Here is a 20,033-nt window from a genome sequence, read left to right as displayed (position 1 = left end):
TCTTGAAACTTGAAAGGCTTAGGTGTGTTTCAGAATACGCTCAGTGAAAGAAGCATCATAAGCGATTCCCAGGCCTCCCTGTTGTTAGGAGGCTTCAGAAAGGAAAGGGTGCAGGGCCTGATCCTGGAGCCAACACAGCAGCAAACCAGCCCTTCACGGAATGTCCAGGGATTCCGTGCCGCGGTGCCGGCCCGCCCTTTCCCGCGGGAGCGCAGGAGACCGCGGGTGCCCGGAGACCATTCCGCAGGCACGTGGGCTGCCACTGGGAACTGCCACCCCTCGGTGTGACTTCCTAGATCACGAAGAGGGTTTCGCTTCGCATCCTAATTGCCCAAAGCATCGGCTTTTCTGCGGTTCCCCCTTCTCACGGCTGCGGGCTGCTCTTCCAGCTGCGCGGTTGGGTCCTGCCCGGGCCTTCGCGCCGCATCCTCTGCGCATCCTCTGCGCATCCTGTCGCTCGCGATGTTACTTTTGAACGGATGAGTCTGTCGGAAGCCCGTTCTCCCCGGTTCTGACAAAAGTGTTGCGAGAACCTTTGTTCTCTGAGCTGTGGTGCTTTGAGCTATGAACTGTACTTGAGAGTAAGGGAGCGGGCGGAGACCCCACCCGATTTCTGGAGACGCCGCCGGAGCGGGGTGATGGCGTCAGGCGATGGCGTGGATGCCACTGCAGAGGGTGGCGCTTTCAGTGGACCCAAGGGCAAGGGAGAATATGCTTGAAAGGACTTAATGAAAGGGGAGCGACAGCCCAAACCTAACATATATCTAGGAAGCTCGTGGAATATGAAAAAGTACTTTGATTTTTCAAAAAGTTTCATTTCCCATTGTCCCTGTGAGTTGAAACATTGTTACTAGGCGAGCTCATTGCCATGTAGAGAGTAGAGAAAAACTCTTCAGGATTTATTTTCAAGACACTTGTAAGAGAGGACGATGATAACTTCAGTGAGAAATTCTACTTCTTTTATTCCCTGGGAGACATTCATAGGGTTTTTCCGTAGATCTAACTGGACTAGAACACTTGCTGTCCACTATATAAAAATGGAACAATTTCAAGGATTGCAAATGTTTTGTTATGTTTATCACCACACATTTCTGTACTTACTGCATTTGGCTTCATGATTTTTAAGATAGTTAAGACATAGCACACTGTCGTGAATTATATATTCAGTATTTATTTGTTTGTGGCGCCAATATTTAATTATGAACATCCACTAGTGGAAAAAAAGATTCTGTTATATTTTCTTTTAGGTGGTTCATGTGTAAATTTGGTTGGCATCTGTCAACAAGCAATTAAATATGTAGCTATATTGCAAACCATGAAATTAATTTATTTTTTATACCGCTACCAGTTTTAAACCTCTTTTTGAGAAGATTTTTATTTAAGACTAATGCTTTCTTAAAGTCATATAAATCTATTTTGACAGAAATTGCCATCTTTGGATTTAAAAGCTCTTCTTGGGGGGCACCTGGGTGGCTCAGTGGGTTATAAAGGCCTCTGCCTTTGGCTTAGGTCATGATTCCGGAATCCTGGGATCAAGTCCTGCATTGGGCTCTCTGCTCTGTGGGGAGCCTGCTTCCCCCTCTCTCTGCCTGCCTGTCTGCCTACTTGTGATCTCTGTCAAATAAATAAAATCTTTAAAAAAAAAAAAAACTCTTCTTGGGAAATTTTAAATTGTTTGATTTTCATGGTACTGAAATTATTAAAAATAATTCAGAGAGACCTAAGACTTTTTAGAGCTCTCTCTCTCTCTCTCTTTCTCTATCTCTTTTTTTTTTTGAAGACTAGTTACTCTGATATCCTTAACCCCGTCTCGAAAAAGAAGTATTAATTAATTAATTAATTAATTTTGATGTGATATGCCTTTTCATTCCTTTAGAGAGGATTCAAGTTTTATATACCTGACACTAGCTAAAGAGACTTGTGTGTGTGTGGGGGGGGGGTTGGTGATAGAGTAAATTTATGACTGATTGTTGCCTATTGCCTCATTTAGGACCATATTCCTGAGTGAGCGAACTGCTCAGTAGTGGAATATTTAATGCAGGGCTGGGGATGAGCTATAAATGTTAGGGCCATGAATACAGTGGTTCCATTTCACAACAACAAAATCCAACTCATGCTACACTCAGGTGAGTGCTTTTAAGTCCTGTCCTTCTGGTTGGTGCTTTTATGCTTCTCAGGTTTCAGATCAGGAGGCTGGGAGTAGAGAGCTTCATGTTCCTACAGCCATGAAGTGGAGGAGCCAGGATTCAGACCCCACCGCAGGCAGGGAGGCTGCAGGCTCCCCTCCCCAAGCATTATGTTGTCCTGCCTAGAGCACCTGAATGGTGAGGCGGAGCCGGGTAAGAACTGAGGCCCCACTGGAATAGTTTCTTGATCCCGTAGTGACCATGACTGTCTGTTGTGACTTTTATTATAGAACATAACATTTGTCTTATGTCGGGTTTCTTTTTTTCTGAAAATATAACCCACATGCCATACTGCCTTGTTAAAATGGCCTTTTGCTTGCTTGTGTAAATCCTGTTGGCTCTCCCCCCTGCAAAGGACGAAGGTGTAAAGAGGTCATTTGCTATTAACAGACAAAGCAGATGTCGATATTACTCATTTTCCCCTCTGAGATGACAAAGGCGAATAATAATATATCTCATTGGGGATTGTGATTAAACACTGATGTAAAATACAAGGAATACGTATTCTCAGGAAAGCTGAGCTTCGGGTTGTTTTGGCTTTATGATGAGACGGTGGTGCGTCCTTCCCGACGTGCTCTCGCCCCTTCCTCCTGGAGTGATGAGCTTGGGAAGCCTATGTGACAGCACGTGTGAGGGGTTGTTAGTAATTTCGAAAGCTGCGTCTCCTGTATCTCTTAGAGAAATCAGAATTTCAGTTTGTTCGCAGTACAGCTGTTGGTAACCAGCATCATTCATTTTCCTCGAATTTTATCCTAGGGAAGTAGCTTATTTTAAAAATGACGCTTAAGCGTTTTGTCTAATTAAATTCTATACAATCAATGTGTAGGATTTGTGAAAAACAGTGCTATGCTTGTACAGACTTCTTTTCAATTGGTTTCTATCTATATCTATTTTGATAACATCTTGGTTTTTCCCCCTAAATGCGCCCATGCCAGTGGAGGCGAGGCCTCCAGTAGATGAGGGAGTCTTTCTGTGCGTTCTCAGCCTGTACGTTCTTGACTGCGCAGCTCATCGTCTACTTCTCGCGAAGTCAGAGTTGGTACCAGGTTCTAGAACACAACCGTGCCGTACAAATGCATGAATGCGTGAATCAAATCCTCAGCACTATTCACTTATGGGGGTACAGGCTGGGTCATTTCTGAGGATCTTTTCTCCACGTGTCTGTCTGAGCAAATCCAGGCCCGTCCCGGTTATTCGAGATATAAGACCATTGGAATGTTTTCACCAATCTGTGCTCAGTCCTTAGACGTACATTTGCACCTTTTCAAAGTGGAAGTCATCAAAAAGTGCCGAGGCAGGAGCTGGAAGCGTGATTCTCAGCGAAGTATCCGTGAAATACTCTGCAGCAGGGGAGGATTACCGAATACAAATGGAATTCGAAATTAGGTGAATGGTAGGAAATGAGCACTGTCAGCTTCCAGGGGGTAACCCTGAGTCGAATGCTTATCGCTAATAATGATGATCCACTGGAATACGCCGTCAAAATATTTAGGTGCAAAGTGAGGGTGAATTTAAACTTGTACCATCTCCCATCTGAGGTTGTCATTAAAGATTAAGCCTGAGATCCTAAATATTATTTGTACTCAGCTGGGGAAATCAAGAATGTTCTCTGTGGCCAACATCCACTCAAAAACACCGAGGTTTTTTATTTAGTTGTTTGAAGAGCTTACAGAAAATAAATTATCAAGTAAAGTAAGAAAGTTGGCAAAAGTCCAGAATCTGAAGTCATTAAAACCAAGTGAAACTGTGACCTCTAGTAAACAGCCTCTTGTAACCCCACATTTGACAAATAGGATTCTGTCCTGTTGATTAAGAGTGAGATGGAATTTTTCCTTTGTGTTTGTAAGGTATTAGCTAAGTGTCTCTATACCACTGATGCCAAGAACTTAATCAGTAAGGTTTTGTTTTGTTTTCTTTTCTTTTTGGTTCTGTAAACAAGCCTTCGGTTAGAGTGCTAAGGAACCGCATGAAGTTTTCTAGGGCCGCCGTAACAAATTCCAGCAAATTGGGTGGTTCGCAAGAAAAGACAGTGACAGAGTCTCTCGGGATTCTGGACACTGGAAGTTAGAGCCAGGGTCAGATGCCCTCCGGAGGCTTCAGAGGAGAATCTGTTCCTTGCCTTCCCAGCTCCTGGTGTCCGCAGGTGTGGGCCGGCCGGTGGTGCTGCCCTGGTCCCGTGGCCGCCTCCTCTCGGTGTGTCCCAGCCCCCCAGCCTCACGCGTTCGGGGGTGTTTGTGATTGGATTTGGCTCACCCAGATCGTCCAGGATAAGCCCCTCTTGTCAAAATCCTTCACTTCATCACTCCTTTGGGCATCTTAGGTACTCCCAGGTCCCAGGGATTGGGGTGGGTACATAATCTTTTGACGGGGTCACCATTCAGCTCACTACAGAAGCCAAAATATCGGGCTTCCTCTTGGGAAATAACGCTGTTTCCAGTATCAAAGCGCAGGTACTTCGGAAACGCATCAAGCCTGCAGCCAAGGAGCGTGAGCCAGAATTGACAGCGTCCTTCATGAAGGCAGGTGGAAAGTGGGGAAGAGACTGTGCTGGAAACCCCGTCCACGCGTGGCTGAGGCCCTCGCTGCAGGCTTATTCTGATACACGTAGAAATGTTGAATCGGTGCCCCACAAATGCAGCTGCTTTTTTAAACAAGACTTTTGCCCCGTTACGACAAACCGCTTCTTAAATTAGTTGAAACCTATGGGCTATAAATACCAAAGTATGGTACAGCTTGGTTTTAATACAGCTTGTGTATATTTAGGTGTAAATGCTATGTTTAAAGTACAGGATGCGATTGACTTTTAGCAGTCTCTCTCAAAAGGATGGGTGGCAGAGAGGGCACCTTTGTTCCGAGCACTTAGCCCCATAAAAGCATGGACTTTTTGGCCATATTTTTGGAATGGCCTGAGAACATGTTTCTCATCTAGACGCTCTCTGCCTCAGCTACTGAGTCAGTGAGGAGACTGTTGGGGTCCTTTGTCATGACCCGCTGGACAAGGTCCCCGAGGCAACAGGAACAATTGTGCTTTGCCATCAGTGTGCCCGGAGGCCTGCCATGGTATCCTGGAAAGCTCTGACTTTTTCTACTCTTTGGAGCTAGGAATCATCTTCTTTTGCTCTGGGCCTAGTAGGTGGCAGTAAAGCTTGCTTTTTTGCTTTATTCCCTACCTTGTGAATTTGTGTCCTTGGGAAGGCCCGGTTCTTTGGCAGAAAAAGAATCCCTTCTCAGTTCCACTTTTGGAACTAGAAAATAAATATTTAATTAGGCCAGCACATTATGCTATTATATGAGCTTGACTTGAGAATGTTCCTGGGAACCTATAAAAAAAGAATCTGCTTTCAGGAAGTATTCTGAAGCCTTCTCTGAATTTTAGGAGGCGCCTGAAACCTGGTGTCATACTGGAATAGGAAGTCCAAGAGTTCGAATTCTTGTGTTTTTCATTTTTACGTCCAATACTGTGTCTCTGGGACCCAGAGCAAATAAATAAGTAGATGTGCTCTGAACTTCTTCTTGGGAAGTCCATTTGTATTATAAACAATAAAAAATCGAGAGTCTTGAGAAAGCGGGGATCCACTGTTATCTTTCTGTGACAGTCCGATTGTTGACTGATTTAACTGAGTCAACTCAAAATTATTAATCAAAATTTGTAAGAAATAATAATTTTTATTTTTACCAACAATGTAGATTTTGACTTTCCAATTTTCTTCCTGATTGTGAATGACTCCTGCATTGTCTTGGTATAACGTATTATATGTCAGGGATACATAAAAATTTATTTTTAGAAGACCTTTTTGGCAACCAGAAGCCTTACTATAGACCACATAAAATATTCTAAATTTCCTAAGATCTGTTTTACAAAAAAGATAGAAGATTCACGTGATGATATTTCGCGTCTTTCAACTGAGCATGACAACATTAGAGGCTGACAGGAAGTTATTCTTAGAAATGAAAATTTGATGTTTATTTCTTTTAATTTCATATTTCTTGAATATATGTTTTCAGTACTTTCATAAAATAAGAAACCGTGCTATCCTATTTTTCTTCTTTTAAATTTTTAGATGAATTTCTTTTATTTTATCTTTCTTAAACTTAATAAACTAGTACTTATTTTTTTGCTCGATAGACTTGGAGCATCTTACACTGGTATGAATCTTCTGTTGTTTGCAGGAGCGTTTGGAATCTAAATACGATATTACTAATTGGAGATTTGATACCTAGTGATTTTAAATTTTATATAGGAGTCCATAAGTAAAAATGGGAAAATAAAATAAGTACAATCAAGGAACTTGCTTCATCTTTGAGATGGGAACTGTGAATTTAACATTGTGTTTTTACAAATTTGGTGTGTGTTTATTAATATCAAGACCATATATTTTCAGTAAAGTGAAGTGAGGAGGGGAGTCAGGTTTCCTTTTTCTTTTCCTGTAAGTGCCTCTTCTGTGCTGGGATGAAACACATCTCTTTCATGTGTTCCGTCACTTGGTAGATGACTACTCAGCATCTATCCAGTGGTAGGCACTGGGGGGTGGGCCCTTGGAGTGCATCATCGCAAGGAAAAAGAAGTGACAGAACTTAGGACCACTGGGGAAAATCAAGTTTTGAAACAAAAATTAGAACCTGTCTGCCATTTTGAGCTTCGTGGCTTCCCAGTGCTTACTTTTCTGATGATACTTGACCAGCGAAATGTATCAAGACTTGGAAGATCAGTATGACTCAGTGGAGCGGTGTTTCCTAAAGCACCCATGTGTGGTGTTGCACAATCATGCACAGCGTCTAAACGATTCATGCAGTGTGTAATAGAGACCAGCGGCTCTTCACGTAACAGCAGGTTCCTTGACATGCTTTCAAATTGCACACTGCAGTTGACCTTTCAGGAAACGTCAAAGAAAGAGTCATAACTGTCTGAATACCCCTGCCCTTTCCGGCTGTGCACCTGTTGAGCCAGCTCTCTTTCCTGTATTTTAAACCAAAACAACCCACCACGGTAGACTGAATACAGAAGCAGGTATGAGAACCTGGCTATCTTCTGTGAAGCCAAACATCAAAGAGATTTTTTTAAATGGAAAGAAGTTGTGCTCTCTTGCTGAGTTTTTGTTTGTTTATTTTAGAAAATATAATTATTTTCATAAAAATATGTTAGTTATGTTACATGTAATGAGTTTATTGTTATTTTTAAAAGAAGTAATAAAGGCATTTAAGTGTTCTTTTCCGTTCCTAAAGCAGTAAACATAGATGTAATCTACCTAAATAGATCGTTGGAGTTGGCGGCGGTGGCTAAGAGTGTAAGGAGCTGTGGGAGGTAAGGAGCTTAAGAATGGCAGATCCAGAGGTGCACCCCACATCTGAAATGTATGTTGGGGTGAGATTATGATACGGAGGAGCTTATGTTTTATGTTAAAAGACTTGAATGGGAGGGAGTCAGTATTTTTGAGCAGAAAAGCGCTGGAAATCAAAAGTGGTACACACAGAGGGTTAATCTGGAGGGGATGGATGCGTGAGGAAGGAGTGGGGGCAGAGCAGGACAGGGGGCATGAGCAGCACAACAGCAGGCCAGGTGTGAGGGCCCCATTTGGGTTGGGCTAAATGAGAGATTGTGAAGGCAGTGCTGGCCTAGCTGAAGGAGAGGGAACCAGCCCCGTGTTAGCTCGAGTTGGGTAACTGAGGTCCAGGGAAGAAGCTGGCTTGTTGGAAAGTGGAACTGGATTCAGTTTCTTGAGGGACTGTGATTCGGCATTTGAGTTCGAAGAACCAGGTAGAAATACCCAGTAGAGAACTGACGATTACGAGACCAGAGAGCCTTCCGTACCTTACGGTGTCACGGGGCACCTCTCTTTCTTAAAATTCGGATGAGTCCCTTCCTAGGTACGCAACTTGTGATTTGGTTGCTAAAAACATCTGGTAGCTAGATGATGGCTTTTATCAAAATGTGATACATACACATTTATTGGCTGTTACGTGCTTGGCCTTGTACCGTGTGTTCTTACAGTTATTCCTGTTGGTGTGAGTGTGTGTGTGGTTTTTAAGCTCTGTTAACTCATGTTCTTTCATTTCCTTGACTTATTTACAGCATTGTACAGAAGATAATTTCCCTATTCAGAACAATAAAATGTTGTTTAAACAAGTTATGATCAAGATTTAACAATGAAAACAGACTTTACCCCCTTTCTTCTTAAAAAATGACACAATTAGTCAGTAGTACTTGGAAGATAAACATCTATTTCATGTTCCTCCTTATGATAAGTGTTTTTCATCGAAATTCCTTGATACTGTGTGTGGATGATTTACCAAGGCTTTTTAAAATGGTTGAAATATGCTCTAACAACCATCTGATAAAATGAAAAACTGAACAAAATGTGTACTCAGATGAATGATTCTCTGAAGAAATAATGGTGCAAATGAATTATCAAAGTGTGAAATCATTAAAAACAAAACATGTTTGAGTTTTTATTGAATCTTAATTGCAGGCTTATGTATTTTCTTTTGTAAGCTAAGTTAAAAGAAAATTGCCTAACTAAATTTTTGGAGGCCAGTGTTGTGGGACATATATTGTACCATAATTTATTTTTCACATAAAAGCTGCTGTTCATTTTTTTCCCCCAGCATTAACATGCATGCTTTCCTCATGTAGGAGAATATATAAAAAACTGGAGGCCAAGATATTTCCTTTTGAAGACAGATGGCTCATTCATAGGATATAAAGAGAAACCTCAAGATGTGGATTTACCTTATCCCCTCAACAACTTTTCAGTGGCAAGTAAGTTCCTTACAATTGTTGATTCACCTTGTATTTATCTATATGTATGACGTCATGTGCCAGCTATCTTACGATATAGGAGAAGCCTATGAAAAAGTTTAGGTTTGTATTTAAGTTCAGGGAAATTTTCAGCTTTGATACAATTTCAGTTCCTTAGCATAGCGATTATTGATGATATATGGTCTTATATAAGACAATATGGTTGAATATAGAACTTAAATGTGATAAATACAGTTCCCCAAATATGTACCTCAAGTTTTTCATTATAAAATGTAAACAGGAACCTTTGAACTCTGTTGCTAAGTGAACTTGGTTGTTAAGATTGTTGCAGGACCTGGTACATTTCTAACTGGTTTCCTGTCAGGATCTTAGCTCTTTTCAGTTGTTCATAGGATGAGAAACAAGTGATTTACTCGAGAAATTGTCTTCTGGGGAGATTTTATGTTCGAAGTTCAAGTTTTCTTCCTTACAAGTATCTAAGAAAAATGTTTGTAGTGAAAATTTTTTTAGGAATTGTATATTTTTTTGACCATAAGCCCAGAATAAACTGAAAGATGCTGCTGCTGGTGATTTTGGCAACAGTTCCCCTTGCCGTGTGATGACCAGGCTCTCTGGGCTAGCTGTATTACTGATTACTCAACGGAAGTGTTGTTGGCTTTTAATTCGGAAATAAAGCATTTGAAAAAGTTACATTAGGTTAAAATAAACTTGCATAAGAGCTGAAGTCTGTACCATTGAGATGAAATCTTTAGCCAGACATCATTCTCAATTTTGATTTTGGTTGTATGTTGTTTTCTGTCCAGTGACATCTGAAACAGAGAGGAAGGTAAAGAATGAAGCAAAAAAAAAAAAAAAAAAAAAAATCAAAAAGTAGCAACAAAGAAATGCAAGATAGCAAAAGTCCTTGAATGTTATAAAAGTCATTTTAAAATTGGATAGAGCCCCAGCCTTTTTTATGGATACCATCTTTTAATTTTTTTTTAAAGAATAAGATAAAGCAATAAATCAAAGGGTTTGTGAAATGAGTTGAGTGGCAAGAACACTAACTTAAAAAACAAACAAACAAACCCAGACACCTCTCTGTTTCTATAAATGGAATCTTATGTAGGGATTTCATTTTTTAAGAAGTGAGAACACTTGATATGCATGTATCAGTTGAAGGAAACCATTCCCCTCTCCCTCCCCCCAGAATACTCATAAGTTATTATGACTTTCTTTTAGTAGAAAATGATTTTTAAAACTCTGTTGTCAATTGAAATAATGTCTTGTATTTTGTATTGACTTTAGAGCACATTTTCATTCTAGAGATCTCGTGGGTGAGCATTTGCTTTAAAGTGCTAGAAATTGGCTTTTAAAACACTAACAGCACACATTATTTCCGACATAAAGCCACTGCAGTTTCTTAGTTTCTCTATTTTCCTAGCAAATGGTATTGGTTGTCTGAAATAATTTATAAAAGTACAGAACTCCTGTATCTGCTGATCAAAATGCAGCATTTTTTGACCTTATGAAATTTCACACCCCAACAAGTTTTAAAGACATACTGTATGTCACAGTCTGCCAACATCTGCTCCCACACTTCCACTGGCAGAGGCTGGAATAAATGCTGCACTCTTGGGGAGAGATCCTGCTTAGTGACTGACAGTCAGCCTAGCCACGAAATAAATATTAGTCGACATCTGTAATCTTTGCTTCTATCGTCAAGTAATTGTAGGTAATTGACTCAAATGAACAAGTGGAAGTTGTAGACCAGCTTCTTCGTTTTCAGAAGTGTGTTAACACGGGTCTTACACCAGATAAACTGTTTAAGATTAATGGTTCTTAAGACTTGACCTACTGCGGTCTTAAACTGACGTGCAGAAATGACAAGTAGTGAATGGACGCTGGTTGAAGAAGCCGTGCCAAGTTCAGCTTTGCCACAAGGCACGAGTATGACCGTGGACGGGTCATTCTCTGAAGCACTCAGCATCATGGGAACACTCGGATGTAATGAACTTCAAGGCTCTTTTATCTCCTATGTGCTGTGGTTCTGGGAGGGGCAGTTTGAGCGGGCCCCTGAGAGCGAATGGGGGTTAAGCGGGAAGAAGGATATTCCAGGCTGAGGGGGACAAAGAATGTTTTCATGAGACATTAAGAGAAGGAAGAGTGGGAGCAAGGAAGGGTTCCTTGGCCAGCAGGTTCCCCCCTGGCCCTAGTCCCCTTGAGTAAGTGAAAAAAGAGATGATTTTACTGCGTATTTCTAATGGATGTTGGGAAATGTTATATACATATATTCCACTGAGAGTTACAGGAGTTCCCTGTTTTTCCTTATAATTAAAAATATTACTTCAAATTTAATGTATGTAGGTTTTACTGTAATTTGACCAAAATAGGCTTTTTTATCTATCTGAAGAAATGAAGTAGGCGAACCAGCAGGGACTTGGGATCCCTCTTTCCAGTCTTCACTGAATTTCAGATTCCTTCCTTCCTTTCTGATCTAAAGTTCTCCAAAAGATGGTATACACTCCTTGTTTCTGGAATCCACTGTCGTCTCGCTTTCTCTCTCAGTCACTTGATTGAAACCAGTCTCTATAGTTCTCCAGTGACCACCTAGCTGCTCAGACGAGGAGGCACTTTTCAGTTGTTCTTTTCCTGGGTCAGCACCGTGGGCTGCGTTTCATACCGTTAGTCCCCACTTCTCTCTTGGCATGACCTCTCCTGTTGTGTTCTGGGAGGTCTCTCTCTCCTGCTGTTCTTCCTTTGTCTGTTGGGTGGATTTTGGTATCTCCGTGGGTTCTGGCCAAGGATGCTTCTCATTTTGTTCCCTCTCCCTGGGGTGTGTGGGGGGTGTCACATGGCCTTGAAAGGTTTCATATGAGACGTGACTTCAGGGCACCAGGGTATATATTCAGCCGGCTGCTGGACATCTCGCCCTGGGCATTACTGGGCCTCAACCTATCCTAAGTGGAATTCAAGATAATCTCACCAGTTCTCTCTATATGGGCACACCAGTTCTGTCTTGAGCAGAAGCCTGGACCCTTCCATGCCTGCCGCCCCCATTGTCACCCTATTCTCAGTTCATTGGTCTCTACTGATTTAGCTTCTCAGTTTTTGAACTTCTGTGCACCCTTTCTCATAATCACCCTGGAGCAAGCACTCTCCGTCTCCATCAGAGATACGTAGCCCGATACACTACCTCTAGGTTCTACCGCGTGCACCACTACCTCTCATGACTGGCACAGTGACCCTTGTACACATCCGTTTGACTCTGCATTCGCCCGGATCTCCGCTGCCTGCTGGAGGAAGTCCAGCTTCCTCCGTGTGTCCTGCGGGCATCCCCTCAGTCTGACCTGTGCTTTCAACTCTTGCCTCTTGTGTCCTCTGCTGCAGGTCGCACTTCTACTCTGAGACTGTTTATGCTGTTCCCTCTCACTGGACTGTTCTTCTGTCCTCTATTTGTCTGGATGATTTGTTTGCATCCTTTAGGGATTAATTCAGGTTTAAGTTCCCAGCCTCATTCCTTGCTACATCAGTCTTCCCTGCCCTTCACGACCCTGTTCTCTTCTGTTGTTACCACACTGTCTTCAGGTCATTTATTCATGTGTTGTAGCTCATCTTCCAATTTTGGGGTAAAGAGCCTACTGTTATTTACTTTATGTCTCCTAGTACCTGCGTATTAGGGCTTAATAGCCATTTTTGAATGAATGTCTGAAAACATGAAGCCCAGATTTTTCCTGTTTTAGATGAGAAAGAGGAGGCTGTTAGAAATTTAGTGATTTGGTTAAGGTTGCTTTATGAGGTAGTGGTAGCCAGGTATATCAAGGTTGGAATTCCAATTTCTCTCCTGTCATTTACATTTTATTTCCCTCCCCCACCCCCATTCTGGACTGTTTTCTCTGGATTAAAGATCTGATTTGGGTCAGAGTTCCAATACTTTAAATTGCTAGATATCCGTTGGCCTGCAGAACGTAAACTCTCCAGGCCCTGTGAAATGTGGATAAAAATCTTTGATCTTCATCCTTCTTTGGGTGGATCAAATACGAATGTACGGGCAGGTAACTTCTAAAGGGCATGCCGAGGAATGTCAGGAGTAGTAATCGTTTTCCAGCAGAGTGCATCTCTAATCAGAATTATGATCTGGCCAGGTACTCACTATAGACTGAGATGACCAGGACTCCTGGTCTACTCAGGAGTCGGTGGTCTCAAACATTTTGACAGTGACCCCCCCAACTCCAAAGTAAAACAGTTTCTCAGCCAAGAACTTGGAGATCTGTCCATATGTCTTGGGGCTCATCCTACTTTTGATCTACTTCCTTTTACTATCTGTGGGGGCAGGGGAGGCGCCAGCCAGCGTGGGTCCTGAGCAGCACGAATCTCTCGAATCCCACCTTTTCAATGCTGCAAATTTTGTCCCACTCTGAGGATATCTCTTTCCTCTCTGATACCTTTCTGCAGTCCTTTTCCAAAAAATAGGTCGGTCTACATTTCTTCAGCCAGTTTTTAAAAGTGAAATGAAATGTTTACGCACTAGCCCATTTTTCTTCTTCTGTTTGTAAGAAAGTAAGGAAATTTGGGGATTTAAACCTACCAAAAAAAACGTTTTTTACCTCTGAATAAATATTGGATGCAGATTTTTAAATATGTAGAAAAATCGCTTGGTTTCAACTAATGCTTTCACTCATGCTCGTGGCATAGAGTTCTTGTGGCTTGATTCTTAGTCTTATATAAAGTATAATACAACCTAGAATAACAACCTTATAAGTCTAGGATAACTCTACAGTATATAAATGTAGAAGGATTACAAGAAAAAAAAGGATTATAAGAGATCAGAATTGGTCACTTTTAAGGGGTTTACAGACCATTAGAACCACACTAGACACTAAAAGGAGCATTTGTCATTGACTCTGGAAGACGTACACAGAGAACACACGGCAGCGGGAGGAGAGATGAGCTCTGTTGCCAGAATGAATTTTGTAGAAAATAAATGGCTGTAGAATTTGAGGGAATAGATCAAGGGAAGCTAGGGTGACTAGGGGAGTTTAACAGGAGCACTGAAGGATGGGTGGTATTTAAGATTTTAGAAGAAGGTGGACATTCACAGTAAGGTTAACATAAGCAAGCATATGAAGTCTGGAATTAGTGACTAGCTTATTTTGTGAATAGAATAGACAATATCCTGGGAAGATAGAGAATTTATGTTGGAGAAAAAACAAGATTAGATATCTTGTGATCAGATTGTAAAAGGTCTTGAATACCACTCTGATGTTTTTAGTGGAAACCAGTTGGAAACTATTGGAGGCTCTTAAGCATGAGGTGTCCAAATTAGTATTTGATAAAAACAAAAAAGGAACCTACCTGCTTATAATACAAGGGATACATCTGCAGGCACACCGTGCCTTTCCCTCCATGAGTCTGCCGGCCAGCAAAGTGTTTGTCTTGTTTTCCTTCCTGTGCGGTCTCACTCCCTAGCACCATCTTGGTTCAGTTCTTCATCAGTTCCTACCTGGGCTATTTTGATGGTCATGAGACTAACTGACTCATGTAGACTTGCCTCTACATATTCTCCTCTCTGGAGTATTTGAAAGCAATGCATAGGATAGATTCATCTTCCAAAGAAAAGTTCTTCTGCAGGTATCATCTCCTTACTCAGAAAAATCCCAAATTTCTCCCTTTTTCACAATAGGGAGATGAATTGCTTTCTTTTTTTTTTTTTTTTAAAGATTTTACACACAGTTGTGTGCACATGTGAGCAGAGGGAGAGAAAGAGAATCTTAAGCAGACTCCTCGCTGAATATGGAGTCCTACTAGAGGCTCACTCCTATGACCCTGAGATCATGTTCTGAGTCAGAGTCAGAGTCTTAACTGACTGAGTCACCCAGATGCCACTGTATTTTTTTACTATTATTGTGTACCAGCAATTAAACACTTGCCCAAATCGTAACTGTGTTTCTATTCTGTATGTTTTCAGTATTCCTTGTTTTTTCTCTTACTCTGTAATGTTCCATACCTTTCCTTTTTGACATACATTGCTACATTCTGTTAGGTTGAATTATATATGAAGTTCTTAACCTCGTTTTTGTTTTCGGTGATTTTTAAACAATTTCATGTACTTGACTGCTGGAAGATGTGGTGCTCTCCCCACCCCACCCCACCCCAAAATGAGATCAGATTTTTAGGCAAACAGAAAGTTATGTCTGGTAATAGCAGCATCTCACTGTATGGAATTGATGCCTTACTTAAAAATTGATCATACAGTGAATTAGTGTAACTGCAGTCAGATTTTCCTCCTATCTTTCATTTTTATGGGTGGTACTGTATTCATTTATTTGCAAATTTTAACCCATAAACCAAATTTAGAGTCGGGAATGGGGAAAAAACCTTTTTAAAAATCATTTTAAAGGGAGATCGTTTTTAGACAATTACGAAGAATAAGAATGCCATGATTAGTCACATATTGTCTTCCTCTCATTCAAACCACACCTAATACGACAAGGAAAAAATTTCCATAGAATTTCTCTTCTTTCCTCCCTTTTTTTGGTATTATACAGCATGTGTGCAAAAAAAAAAAAAAACACAACGAAAAAACACCCCCATAGAATCCTGTTTTCATGGATCGGGGCTGTGGAGTCCAGGGTTTCAAATCCAGCTGCTAGGTGTGAGAGCGACCCTCTGCATCTCTGAACGATTTCATCAGTTCTGTGTCCTTTAGAAACATAAATTTACATGTGTTTCATGTGAGTTTCCTATTAGATAATCTCACTGCCGTAGTACTTCCTTCATTAGAACAGTGTCAGTGACCTGGTCAGACATCTGTTAGAGCCCCTGGCTTCCCTGGCACTTCCCTGAGCTCTCTCTCACCCCCTTCCCTGACTGACGGGAAGCTAATCTATGGTTGGGGCTTTACCTTCGAAGCCTCATTTGTCAGAATATAAATTAGTTGCAGGGATGGGGAGCTTATGTAGAAAACGGGAGTGATAAATTTCTAGAGCACAATGTGTATACTCATTTAAAAATTTCCTAAAAGTTTAGCTTTGAGAGCTATATGCCAGAAGTTCATCTGACTTGGAGCCAAAAGACCTGAGTTTGAGTCTTGGTTCTGCTGCTTTACAAGTATGTGACCCTGGGCAAATCACGTAACTTCTCTGAAATTCATTTTTGTCATTTTTGAACATGAAGGTTAATAATGCCTACTTCTTGGGATTATGGTGAGGATTAACTGAGATGCTGTTAAAAAAAATTAACGAGATGCTGTATGTGAGCACACTCTGAATTATGAAACATTGTGCAAATAAAACTATTTATGGAGGTTGGGAGATGCTTAGTACTTTTGCTCTGTTGAATTAAATGGCAGCCATTCTTCTCTCTCCAGCTAAATTCCACTGGAATGGGAAGGAAGCTTCCTTGGTTGGGTTTTCTTTAAAGATCATTAGAAGTCTGAGGTAGAAGCCGTTTGCAGCCCTCTCTAGCAGTTGAGGATAGCCGCTATTGTTGGCTGGGGGGAAAAACCCCAGTTTCATTTAATGTCAATGACTTTGATCTGTAAAGCCTAGCTCTTGTGACTAAGCCCCATGAGCTGGACCCCAAACCATGCCTGTGGCTGCCCCTGGCCAAGAAAGGAAGGATCACTGCGGCTGTGGGGGCAGCTCCGTTGCTCTGGCCTCTGAGGAGATGGATGCAGACCGAATTCTTCAAAGCTTCCACGGGGGATGGTCCCTGTGACTGTTATTACCCCTTATTCTAGTCAGGAGTCGTTTTTGCTTTTTGGTAGAAGTAATAAAATCCTCTAGTATCTTCTTGACTGTCCTGAGAGGACCTCTTGGTTACCACCCATTGGGGGAAAATTTTAAATTAATTTGGCTCTTCTGTTAGAGGAAGACTTTTTTGTAAGATGGGGGATGCCGTGGGGCTTGTTCCTAGAGGAAGGCAGGCGGGCGGTGATCGGCTTCAGGAGCTTACGATAAAAGATGTGAGGAGAAAACGGGGACCCTGGCGGAGCCAGCCTTCCTCCCTCCTCCTCCTCCTCCTCCTCCCGCCTTCCCTCCCTGCCACCGTTTTCTGTTCCCCTCCCTCTCTCTCTCTCTCAACTTGTCCTAAAGTCAACATTTAACTCCCATTTATCCACAGATACCTACATAAAAGAACACCCTACATGTAATTATTTTCACTGACTTGTTCTTGATGAACACGTTGCCTCTGACTCCTCCCTTGACTCTCTTTCCTGGGCAGCCGGCCTCCCACCGACAGCCTCACGCGCTGAACTGTTTTTGAAATTTCCTACCTTGGGTGCATAGGATTTCAAGGAACACAACTTGGAGACATGGGAGTTACCCAGTGACTATTTAAACCCATTTTTAGGAAACCTAAGTTCTAATAGATATTTAGAAAGTTTGCATTGGGGGTCTGTTGTGTTCTCAACATTGTACCAGGTACTGAGGGAAAAAAGAACAAAATAAGGAAGGAAACCAGCCTTCCTCGGAGTGCTGCCGTGTGCCAGGCCCTTTCACACACGTTCTCTCATTTAATCCTCACAGCACTCTGAGGTGAGTATCACGTTCTCTGCTTCAGAGACTGAGGGAGGTTGCGTGGCTTGGTTGAGGTGGCTTCTCCGGCAAACGGCAGGGCCAGGACTGTAGCCCGTGTCTCCCAGAGTGCTAACCCCAAAGCCTGTGTTCACTTCCTAATCCACAGGTCTGGGTTAGCTCCCAGCTTCGGAGAGTTGATCACACAGGAGCAAAAATCTGCTCCAAACTCTCGGAACTGGTATTTTGAGCTCTCTCGTGGTTCAGTCCTGAAGTAAGTTTTACAATGAACAACCGAGAAGAGCTTGGGAAAGGGAGGGTCATCACGAAGACCTTCTTGGAAACTGAGATTTGTTTAGAGAAATAGTAAGATTTCGAAAGAGGAAGTACATTCCAGGTAACAGGAATAGCGTTAATTTGAAATGTTATTTCTCAGAAACTTCGGCTGAATCTCTTATTGTTGATTTAAATGAGTATGAAATCCTCAGATATGAATGAAAGCTCCAGATGGTATGTTATTTTTTTATCCCTGTATAGAGTGAAAAATATCAAAGGAGGAAGAAGGATAAATGATAGGAAGAAATATGGCACTTGAATCTGTAGCAGAATGCCGGGATCGTGCCAGACACTGTGTCTTCTCAGGGTCAGAGGCAGGCACTAGCCCCCCTGCTAGCTTACCTGGCCTTGCGCGAGCCCCTCTTGTAGTAACATTGCTGCTCATCGTCTTTCTACCAGAGTAGAGAAGAATTTTACTGTTGCAGAGAAATACTCCATTTTAAAATCCCATGCTGATGGCAGTGTTTCTTCTTCAGCTAGAAAGGTTTTAAACAAGAGCTTTAAAAAAGGGGTACCTTTTTATCTGTTTATTGAAAAAAACACAAACCCTTGACTTCTATAAAGGAGAGGTGAGAGGTAAGGGGACGTGGAGGGGAGGAGACGACGCTCGCAGGGGCAGGGGGGAGGCTCAGCGCCTGCAGACTGTGTGCCCGAAGCAGCTGTGGGCTGTATCCACACCCTGGTGCGCTCCTTTCCCATGGAGTTAATCATTGATGGGTCCGTCTAGCCCAGCCTTCCAGGTGAAGATTTCCTGAGCCTGCAGCAGCTCACACCCGCCAGTCAGCCTGCGGTGCTCGGGATCCTGCACTGCAGTTTTTCCTTATTACTGATGCCAGCGCTTTCCTCCGTGACACCCTGCCATCTCTGAAGGGTAAAAATCATTCTTCGCGCTCACCGCTCTGACCGCACTCACTGACGACCCGATTACGTTTATCGATCATTTTTGGTTAAGTTCAATGTGGCTGTCTACCTGATTTCTGTGTTTAATATTTAGGTTTCAGCCTAATTTTTTATTTTGTGGAAAAGAGCTTTTTAAATTGTTTTTAAATTGTTGAGTAGAAACTGAGGATATGCCCGTTGTATTTGGTGCTTTATGCCATTCTGTAATTAACACATAGGAAATTAAGAGAGACTTAAGGAAGCAAGGAAAGAGAATTGACAGTTAAGAGCCTTCTGTGTATGCGGTGCTTTATTTGTGATCAAGTTTTGCCGTCACAAGAGGACATGAAATAAAAACACCTTAAAAACCCCAAACAAACGGGCGCCTGGGTGGCTCAGTGGGTTGAGCCTCTGCCTTCGGCTCAGGTCATGATCTCAGGGTCCTGGGATCGAGTCCCGCATCGGGCTCTCTGCTCGGCGGGGAGTCTGCTTCCTCCTCTCTCTCTGCCTGCCTCTCTGCCTACTTGTGATCTCTGTCTAATAAATAAATAAAATCTTTTAAAAAATGTGTTATTAAACAAACAAACAAACGAGATCATGAAACCAAGACCTAGGGCAAGGAAGAGACTTGCCCAGAACCCTGGAGCGGACAGGGCGGAGCTGCGATCTGGGCGCTGGGCCGGGCCATCCCCGGCCGGACTGCGCAGCCGTCTGTGGGCTCGGAGACCACCGCTGTGTTCGGGGGTGTCTAGTCCGCGCCCCTGAAACTCGGTGCTGTCCAGGGGTGTGTTTAGGTCACAGCGGTTCGTTCTTCTGCTGTGGCGAGGGCAGAGGCTCGCAGGGGAGGCGAGGTGGCCGGTCACCTGATAGGAGCTGATCGTGGAACTCGGCCGGTCCCGCAGCCCCCCACCCCCGGGGCCCCCGACTTCCGGCCGGTGGTGCCGGGGTCGTGTGAGCCCCTCAGCGGCTCTCGGCGGCGCCCAGTGGTTCCCCGGGACAGTCCCCTGCGAAGTGACCGGACTGGTCACTACCTCTTGCGGTGCACCTGTGCGCCCTGCCCTCCTGTGTGCGAACGGCTGTTCGGGGTGCGGAGCGGCAGCGGGGGGCCTGCGCTCGGGGGGGTTTGCCAGGGTCACGCGTCCGCGAGGCCGTAGATCCGGAGACCGACCGGCCACGGCTTCCGGGCGTCCAGCCGGGATTCTCCGCCCGCAGCCCCGCTGACACGTCCCGGCCGCCGCGGGGGCGTCATTCCCGGCGCGGGCCCTGGGGAAGGCGAGGTCTCCGCGCGTCTAGAGGTTCCGGCTCCGATCGGGGATCGCGTCCGGCGATGGTGGGATCGCGTCCGGCGATGGTGGGATCGCGTCCGGCGATGGTGGG

General features: G+C 43.2%; 1 protein-coding gene across 2 annotated transcripts in view; it reads left to right on the top strand.

The window, feature by feature from the left end:
• The window catches only part of AKT3 (AKT serine/threonine kinase 3), a 304,808-nt gene that overhangs the window by 121,403 nt on the left and 163,372 nt on the right, over positions 1-20,033 (top strand). For both annotated transcript variants that reach the window (XM_059412531.1, XM_059412532.1), the window contains exon 3: positions 8,818-8,943. In XM_059412531.1, the coding sequence (XP_059268514.1) occupies positions 8,818-8,943 (126 nt within the window). The remainder of the gene's footprint in view (positions 1-8,817; positions 8,944-20,033) is intronic.

Source organism: Mustela nigripes, chromosome 10 (genome assembly GCF_022355385.1).
Source record: "Mustela nigripes isolate SB6536 chromosome 10, MUSNIG.SB6536, whole genome shotgun sequence".
In the NCBI taxonomy this organism is placed as follows: Eukaryota; Metazoa; Chordata; class Mammalia; order Carnivora; family Mustelidae; genus Mustela; species Mustela nigripes.
The sequence above is the reverse complement of the archived record's forward strand: the minus strand, read 5'-3'. Positions and strand labels throughout refer to the sequence as shown.